General features: G+C 44.8%; 1 protein-coding gene across 1 annotated transcript in view; it reads right to left on the bottom strand.

Moving 5' to 3' along the window:
• The window catches only part of ahi1 (Abelson helper integration site 1), a gene marked incomplete at its 5' end in the record, with an annotated part of 14,791 nt that overhangs the window by 1,878 nt on the left and 2,913 nt on the right, over positions 1 to 10,000 (bottom strand). Inside the window, 12 exon segments of the mRNA XM_029426620.1 lie at positions 2,153 to 2,209; positions 2,500 to 2,558; positions 3,345 to 3,453; positions 4,757 to 4,803; positions 6,042 to 6,081; positions 6,304 to 6,494; positions 6,571 to 6,711; positions 6,777 to 6,907; positions 7,876 to 7,994; positions 8,089 to 8,195; positions 8,695 to 8,924; positions 9,314 to 9,437. Of these exon segments, the coding sequence (XP_029282480.1) occupies positions 2,153 to 2,209; positions 2,500 to 2,558; positions 3,345 to 3,453; positions 4,757 to 4,803; positions 6,042 to 6,081; positions 6,304 to 6,494; positions 6,571 to 6,711; positions 6,777 to 6,907; positions 7,876 to 7,994; positions 8,089 to 8,195; positions 8,695 to 8,924; positions 9,314 to 9,437 (1,355 nt within the window).

Genomic DNA, 10,000 nt, shown 5'->3' with positions numbered 1-10,000 from the left:
TATATGTATATATACATACATATACATATATATACATATACATATATATATATATATATATATATATATATGTATATATATACATATATATGTATATATACATATATATGTATATATACATATATATGTATATATATACATATATATGTATATATATACATATATATATATATATATATATATATATATATATATATATATATGTATGTATATATATATACACGTGCGCTGTCACACGGGTGGCAGTGATGGTCAGGGACCTCGACGGACCAGACCCGGGCAGCAGAGGCTGGCTTTGGGGACATGGACCATCACCTCTCTGTGGGGGAAGGAGCCGGAACTAGTAGGCGGAGTTGTCAACTGATCACCATCTGGTGGTGAGTTAGATCAAGGGGTGGGGGAAGACTCTGGACAGACCTGGTAAACCCAAACGGGTAGTGCGGGTGAACTGGGAACGTCTGGAGGAAGCCCCTGTCCTGGGGATCTTCAACTCACACCTCCGGCGGAGCTTTTCAGACATCCCTGTGGAGGTTGGGGGCATTGAACCTGAGTGGGCGATGTTCAAAACCTCTATTGCTGAAGCTGCGGTGATGAGCTGTGGTCTCAAGGTCTTAGGTGCCTCAAGGGGCGGTAACCCTCGAACACCGTGGTGGACCCCGGCGGCAGCGGCAAAGCAGCGGGTGTGGGAGAAGTTCGGAAAAGCTATGGAGAAGGACTTTCGGTCGGCACCAAGGTGCTTCTGGAAAAACATCCGGCACCTCAGGAGGGGGAAGCGAGGAACCATCCAAGCTGTGTACAGCAAGGGTGGGACCCTGCTGACTTCAACTGAGAAGGTTATCGGCCGCTGGAAGGAGCACTTTGAGGAACTCCTGAATCCGACTAACACGCCCTCTATGGTAGAGGCAGAGCTGGAAGCTGATGGGGGATCATCGTCAATTTCCCTGACGGAAGTCACTGAGGTAGTCAAACAACTCCACAGTGGCAAAGCCGCAGGGATTGATGAGATCCGTCCATGGAACAGAACCACTCTTCACTCTTGCAAGGATCCTGGAGGGGGCCTGGGAGTACGCCCATCCGGTCTACATGTGTTTTGTGGATCTGGAGAAGGCGTATGACCGGGTCCCCCGGGTGATACTGTGGGAGGTGCTGCAGAGTATGGGGTGAGGGGGTCACTTCTGAGGGCCATCCAATCCCTGTACGTCCAAAGCGAGAGTTGTGTCCGGATACTCGGCAGTAAGTCGGACTCGTTCCCAGTGAATGTTGGCCTCCGCCAGGGCTGCGCTTTATCACCAATCCTGTTTGTGATGTTCATGGATAGGATATCGAGGCGTAGTCGTGGAGGAGAGGGGTTGCAGTTCGGTGACCTGAGGATCTCATCGCTGCTCTTTCCAGGTCTTTATGGCATCATCGGTCTGTGACCTTCAACAGTCACTGGATCGGTTCACAGCCGAGTGTGCAGCGGTTGGGATGAGGATCAGCACCTCAAAATCTGAGGCCATGGCTCTCAGCAGGAAGCTGGTGGATTGCCTACTCCGGGTAGGGAATGAGCCCTTACCCCAAGTGAAGGAGTTCAAGTACCTCGGGGTCTTGTTCGCGTGAGGGAACGATGGAGCGAGAGATTGGCCGGAGAATCGGCGCAGCGGGGGCGGTATTACAGTCACTTTACCGCACCGTTGTGACAAAAAGAGAGCTGAGCCAGAAGGCGAAGCTCTCAATCTACAGGTCGATCTTCGTTCCTACCCTCACCTATGGTCATGAAGGCTGGGTCATGACCGAAAGAACGAGATCACGGGTATACGTTCGAAGGAGCCAGTTGAAGTGGTTCATCTAGTAAGGATGCCACCTGGGCGTCTCCCTAGGGAGGTGTTCCAGGCACGTCCAGCTGGGAGGAGACCCCGGGGAAGACCCAGGACTCGGTGGAGAGATTATATCTCCTCACTGGGAACGCCTCGTGATCCCCCAGTCGGAGCTGGAGGATGTGGCCTGGAGAAGCGAAGATTGGGGTTCCTTACTGGAGCTTCTGCCCCCGCAACCCGACCCCGGATAAGCGATAGACGATGGATGGATATATACATATAAATATACATACATACTTACATATATATAAAACACAGACTGCATTACATGCGACTGAGCAGCGGAGGAAACTTACGACTTGTTGAACGAGAGCAGAATCTGTTTCCACTCCTGCAGAAACGTCAGGAAGACTCTGAGGGAGAGAAACTGTTTAATCTGGTTCTGCAGGTTAAACAAGGTAAACTTAAGACTTCATTTTATTTCATACTCTTTGGAAAATATATTATAGAATTACTGTAAGTAAATGAGTTTATTGTTGATGTTTAAACAATACAAAAGTAATATAACAGCAATAACGTCTAAAATCATGTGACACACTTCATGGGTAGAGATTTAAGAACAACACTGTAATGTAACACAAGTGATGTTCACCTGGTTAACACTCAGTTGATGATTCTCTTTGTTTACAGCATCATATCTTACCGTCTGCAGCCTGAAGGATGAAGCTGCTTTCAGACGCTGACCGACTGGACTGAACCCGCCTGAACGTAAAGAAAAAACAAAAGCAGGAAATATTTATTCATGTGGGACTCAAGACAAACTGATCAGAGATCCTTGATCTGTGATCTGAGATCTGAGTTCACTGATCTGTGGTGTGAACATAAACTACAAGTCCCTGGTTCCCACATAATAATACTTTGTGAATATAATTATGAGGCCATACGCCACTTACGACACTTCGGGCTCCTGACACTTCGGGCCCCTGACAATTCGGGTTCCTGACACTTCGGGCCCCTGACACTTCAGGCCCCTGACACTTTGCGCCCCTGACACTTCGGACCCCTGACACTGTGGGCTCCTGACACTTCGGGCCCCTGACACTTCGGGCCCCTGACACTTTGGCCCCCTGACACTTGGAACAAGTCTCTGGTTCCCACATAATAATACTTTGTGAATAAAATGTGTAAAATATTTGACCTCACATACATGAGTGGATTATGAGACGCTTTGGGCTTTGGGCTCCTGACACTTTGGGCTCCTGACACTTTGGGCTCCTGACACTTCGGGCCCCTGACACTTTGACCCCCTGACACTTCGGCCCCCTGACACTTGGGACAAGTCCCTGGTTCCCACATAATAATACTTTGTAAATAAAATGTGTAAAATATTTGACCTCACATACATGAGTGGATTATGAGACGCTTTGGGCTTTGGGCTCCTGACACTTTGGGCCCCTGACACTTTGGGCCCCTGACACTTTGGGCCCCTGACACTTTGGGACCCTGCTCAATGACCCTAGATGGTCACATGTCTCCCTGAGAACTCACTGTGTGTGCTCAGAGCGTTCAGGGGCATCAGCTGCTCCGCTGCAGAGAGCTGCAGGTTGGCGTGCGGAGACAACAGAGACGGAGGCAGCAGCGAAACATTGAACCCCGTCTGGAAAGAAAAACTCCACTTGAGTAATTTATTCACTACTTTCCACCTCACGTGCTACAGGTCATACGGTGCTACAGGTCACACGGTGCTACAGGTCACACGGTGCTGCAGGTCACACGGTGCCCCTGGTCACACGGTGCCCCTGGTCACACGGTGCTACAGGTCACACGGTGCTACAGGTCACACGGTGCTACAGGTCACACGGTGCCCCTGGTCACACGGTGCTACAGGTCACACGGTGCAGGTCACACGGTGCTACAGGTCACACGGTGCTACAGGTCACACGGTGCCCCTGGTCACACGGTGCTACAGGTCACACAGTGCTACAGGTCACACGGTGCTACAGGTGACACGGTGCTACAGGTGACACGGTGCTACAGGTCACACGATGCTACAGGTCACACGGTGCTACAGGTGACACGGTGCTACAGGTCACACGGTGCTACAGGTAACACGGTGCTAGGACTAAATGAGAACGTTCTGTTCTTCATGCTTTCTCTCACATGTTGTTCTGTGTTCTGCACCTTCAACATGGAATAAGCTGCAGAATGACTAAAACTCCAAGAATTAAATGAGTTAAATGCTTTTAAATCCAAAATGAGAGATTACAGCTTCCTTGAGATGTTTGTCAGATTTAAATCTCTTTATCTTTCCTGAGCTGGATGTTTATTTATTTCTCATCGTGTTTGTCTGTTTGTATTTATGCTGCAGGTCTCCCTAATAATAGTAATTGCTTATTGTGTTTTCTTCTACAGTTTAATACAACAGGATTTCGATTACATAACACAATAGTTTTTAATAATAATTTAATTTTACAAAGCGTTATGTCTTTAAACAAACACTTGTTTTATTCACACGAAGCTTGTGTGTTGTTCACTTCCTGCATAAGAAGTTTATTTTAACGTTTGGAGACTTTGGTCCTTCTTGATTTAATTATTTTCTTAGTAATCTCTGCCGACTCAGGTCCTTTCTGAGGCTCGGCGAGTATTTACTGATGATTAGGATCAACTTTAATTAACGAGGACAATGAGATTAATCTTCAGAGGAACACAGGAACCAACAGTTCTCTGGTTTAACACAGGAAATACTTTAATAACAAACTGAAGATATCAGTGAATGAGGCTCGTTGTCACCAGATGCACCTCAATAAAGACACATAAAGGTGTGTTCACTGTGATCCAGTCACCTGCAGATAATCTCTACGTCCTCACAGTCCAGATGTTTTTAAATGTTCACTTTAATATAAGCAGAGAAGCAGCAGATCTTTATGACAGACTTTAAAGGAGAAGTGATAATAACTCACAGAGTCCCTGGTGAAGCTCCTCCCTGTGTGAATGAGGCTCATTGTGTCTGTAAATCAAACACAAAGCAGAATATAAAGTGATGATGATGATGATGATGTGATGTGATGATGTGATGATGATGATGATGATGTGATGATGATGATGATGATGTGATGATGATGTGATGATGTGATGATGATGATGATATGATGATGTGATGATGATGATGATGATGATGTGATGATGATGTGATGATGATGTGATGATGATGATGATGATGATGATGTGATGATGATGTGATGTGATGTGATGTGATGATGATGATGATGTGATGATGATGATGTGATGATGATGATGATGTGATGATGATGATATGATGATGATGATGATGTGATGATGTGATGATGATGTGATGATGATGATGATGATGATGATGATGTGATGATGATGTGATGATGATGTGATGATGATGTGATGATGATGATGATGATGATGATGTGATGATGATGTGATGATGATGATGATGATGATGTGATGATGATGTGATGATGATGATGATGATGATGTGATGATGATGATATGATGATGATGATGATGATGTGATGATGTGATGATGATGTGATGATGATGATGTGATGATGATGTGATGATGATGTGATGATGATGTGATGATGATGTGATGATGATGTGATGATATGATGATGTGATGTGATGATGATGATGTGATGATGATGATGTGATGTGATGATGTGATGATGATGATGATGATGATGTGATGATGATGATGATGTGATGATGATATGATGATGATGATGTGATGATGATGATGATGATGATGATGATGATGATGATGTGATGATGATGATGATGTGATGATGATGATGATGTGATGATGATGATGTGATGATGATGTGATGATGATGTGATGATGATATGATGATGTGATGTGATGATGATGATGATGATGTGATGATGATGATGATGTGATGATGTGATGTGATGATGTGATGTGATGATGATGATGATGATGATGATGTGATGTGATGATGATGATGTGATGATGATGTGATGATGATGTGATGATGATATGATGATGATGATGTGATGATGATGATGATGTGATGATGATGATGTGATGATGATGATGATGTGATGATGTGATGATGATGATGATGTGATGATGATGATGTGATGATGATGTGATGATGTGATGATGATGATGATGATGTGATGATGATGATGTGATGATGATGTAATGATGTGATGATGATGTGATGATGTAATGATGAGGTGAAACATACGCACCTCGCTCACTCAGCTGTCCAGAAGATCTCTCATGAGGCTCCTGAAAGGATTCACAACATGAGCTTTGGTTTATATTTAAATTCTGTATTTCTATGTATACTCATTTATTATTTAGAATAATCTTAATCACAGTAATGGCAATAATAATCATCAGAATCATAATAACAATAGCAATAATATAATAATAATACTCATTACAATAATAACATAATCATCATAATAACAATCATAACAGTAATAATAATAGAGGATGAGTATTTACGAGTACTGAATCCAGCTGCTCCTTCACACTCTGCATCTTCAGGGCGAGTCTTGTAGCCTGGGCAAACTGCTCCATGGTTGAAGCTGCAGAGTCCTGTAAGGCCGGCGGGTCGGGAGTGTTTCTCAGGGTTCTGGTGTCTGTAGAAGTGGATCTGCTGGCAGCTTTTATATTGTGCACCTCCAGCTGGGACACTGTGAGACAGCGGGACAGAGTTAGTCTGTATTTCAGAGGTCCGAGGCTGCGTCCACAGAAGACCTGCTCACAAACCTTTGCGATCGTACAGGTAAACGTGGACCAGCTGGCTCTGACCGAAGGCGCTGAAAGCCACCATGTTCTCGTGCGGGTGGAAGGAGACGCCGTGGAGAGCGGTGGGGTAGCACAGCTCAGAGTAGACGGCCACCTGGTCACCTGAGGAGAGAGCGGAGGTCAGCTGGAGCCCCGGAGCAGAACAAGTGAAGCCGACAGAGTCTCACCGGTGTCTGTGTTCCACACGTACGCCATCCCGTCCTCACTGCCGGAGAACAGGAAGTTCCCACAGGGCGTGAAGGTGCTGCAGATCCTCTCCCTGTAGTTTGTGGCTCCGCTGTACTTCTTCACTGCCAGGCTGCACGGACACAAAGTTTAAAGATGGACGAGGTTCACGTTTTTGGACCGTAACAACTTTTCTGGGCAAAACAAAATGTTTCATGTTTGTTTTGATAAAACATTCCCCCGACATTAAACATTGTCTCTTTGTAGTCATGTTGTGTCTCTTTGTAGTCGTTTTGTGTCTCTTTGTAGTCATGTTGTGTCTCTTTGTAGTCATGTTGTGTAGTCATGTTGTGTCTCTTTGTAGTCATGTTGTGTCTCTTTGTAGTCATTTTGTGTCTCTTTGAAGTCATGTTGTGTCTCTTTGTAGTCATGTTGTGTCTCTTTGTAGTCATGTTGTGTCTCTTTGTAGTCATGTTGTCATGTTGTGTCTCTTTGTAGTCATGTTGTGTCTCTTTGTAGTCATTTTGTGTCTCTTTGAAGTCATGTTGTGTCTCTTTGAAGTCATGTTGTGTCTCTTTGTAGTCATGTTGTGTCTCTTTGTAGTCATGTTGTGTCTCTTTGTAGTCATGTTGTGTCTCTTTGTAGACATTTTGTGTCTCTTTGAAGTCATGTTGTGTCTCTTTGTAGTCATTTGTGTCTCTTTGTAGTCATGTTGTGTCTCTTTGTAGTCATGTTGTGTCTCTTTGTAGTCATGTTGTGTCTCTTTGTAGTCATGTGTGTCTCTTTGTAGTCATGCTGTGTCTCTTTGTAGTCATGTTGTGTCTCTTTGTAGACATTATGTGTCTCTTTGTAGTCATGTTGTGTCTCTTTGAAGTCATGTTGTGTCTCTTTGTAGTCATGTTGTGTCTCTTTGTAGTCATGTTGTGTCTCTTTGTAGTCATGCTGCGTCTCTTTGTAGTCATGTTGTGTCTCTTTGTAGACATTTTGTGTCTCTTTGAAGTCATGTTGTGTCTCTTTGAGTGACAGGTCTAAGATCTCTTCAACCAGCAGCGGTCACAGTTTCCTGTAAGTACAGACTGTTTAAGTTCTTATCTTATTTACATTCTCAGGTCCATCATCCTCAACACGCTGTCCTTGGCGTGGATGAGCAGGCACCGTCCGTTAGGGTGGAGCTGCAGCATGTTGATAGGGACGCCACTCAGCTCACTCTCAGATATTTTCTGCAGAGACAAAACATTTCTGTGCAGTTTATACTACACCAGCAGAACAACATCTCCCGTGTATTCACTGAGGATCAAATATCCTGTGCTGTACCTTCTCCACACACCAGCGCTGACACACCGCATTCTTCTTACTGTCGTTTACGGGCGTTTTCCACACAAGGATGAGGCCGGAGCTGTCTGCAGAGAACATCCTCCGTCCTAATTACAACAAACATTCTTCACTCACAGAAACAAACCAGCCTCATGTTTCATAAAGTCTGCACACTCTGCTTACAGACGGTAAGATTAGAAACATATAAGCTGCGTCACACTCAGAAACCTGGTTTAACAGATTGCAAAACTATATTATTTTCTAGATTCAAGGTTTGGTGTTTAAAATGTCAGAAACAGAGAGAAGCAGCAGATCTGGAAGCAGCAGATCTGAAAACAGATTAGAGCCGTTATAGAAAGGCTTACAGATGGTTTTTGTGTGGATTGACTAATCGTTGCAGCTGTAGTTACTAAACGACATTGATAAGCATGAATGTCTGTGTACGTGTGTATTTCTGCATGTATTTTCGTGATAATCCGTTGCTTAATTATGTTTGCTGTAAAGAACTTTGTTTTCAAAGCTCTTTATAAATACATTTGACTTTGCGTGCATCATCTTGTTGTGCAGGCAGTTCTCAGTGCATTCTGTGTGAGAGGAACTCAATACCTTCAGAGTCAAAACAAACAGAGTTGATGAAGCTGTTGTGACCCTCGAACTCCTGCAGCAGTTGTCCGTTCACATCGTCCACGTCGAGCCTCCACAGTCGCAGCAGAGAGTCGTAGCCCCCGGTCAGCACCAGGCTGGGGGCGGTGGGGTGGTACTGAGCGCAGTACACAAAGGACGGGTGGGGGAGAACCTTCTGCGCCGAGACTTGCAGCCTCTCCACGTTCCACTCTCTGAGGGAGGAAGAGTAAAACTTTATCTCCTTTGAATAAAACTCATCCAGTGTCACCTGTTATATAAAGACATTACGTATGAACGGAAATATAAAGTCCAACACCCACAATTGTACGTAACATGTTTTGCCGTCAAATTTTGCAATATGTTTTATCATATATCTCAATATCTATATTATAGGGTCGACTGTTACACAAGATTTTAGATAATCAATCACAGTAATGTGGATACTAAGGGAGTAGAGGTCAATAATAGAAGAGTAGAACAGAAAATGACACTTCATGTAAGACGATATGTAGTCTCACATCACAATACACATGTAATATTATACATATAATAATGATATGTGCAGTGAAACCGGCTCTTTGTTTATGTCTCAGAAACGTACCGGACCGTTCCATCAGAGGAGGCCGACAGGAGGCTGCGGTCGTCTCGGGCCCAGCACAGATCGTACACGACCTTCAGATGACCACTGAAGGCAGCCAGAGCCCTTCCAGAGGGGATCTCATACACTGCAACACAAAGGGGGGTCTATGAGGGCGGGGGCGATTTAGAGGTTGTCGTAGAGGTCGACGCAGAGGTCGTCGTACAGGTCGACGTAGAGGTCGACGCAGAGGTCGTCGTGCAGGTCGATTTAGAGGTCGTCGTACAGGTCGATTTAGAGGTCGACGCAGAGGTCGTCGTAGAGGTCAACGTAGAGGTCGTCGTACAGGTCAACGTAGAGGTCGACTTAGAGGTCGTCGTACAGGTCGATTTAGAGGTCAACGTAGAGGTTGTCGTAGAGGTCGTCGTACAGGTCGTCATACAGGTCGTCTCCACAGCTGCTCCCGAGTGTCAACAGCCTTCTCACAGCCCTGATTAAACTAACGAGGTGTCTCAGTGAGAGACACAGAGGCTTCTCAAAGTCAGGGATCTTTAAAGGGCTAAATTACAGGAGGCAACATCCACGTGTAACGCAGTGGATTAAAGGTTTATTCAGACTGTGGCCTCCCCTCAGAGATTACTTTACTTAGTTTGACTGGATTCCTGTGGCATCATGTACTTTGACCCCAGAGACACTCAGCCTCATGTTGTT

Source organism: Cottoperca gobio, unplaced genomic scaffold, assembly GCF_900634415.1.
Source record: "Cottoperca gobio unplaced genomic scaffold, fCotGob3.1 fCotGob3_212arrow_ctg1, whole genome shotgun sequence".
Lineage (NCBI taxonomy): Eukaryota > Metazoa > Chordata > Actinopteri > Perciformes > Bovichtidae > Cottoperca > Cottoperca gobio.
This window is presented reverse-complemented; position numbering and strand designations above follow the sequence as displayed.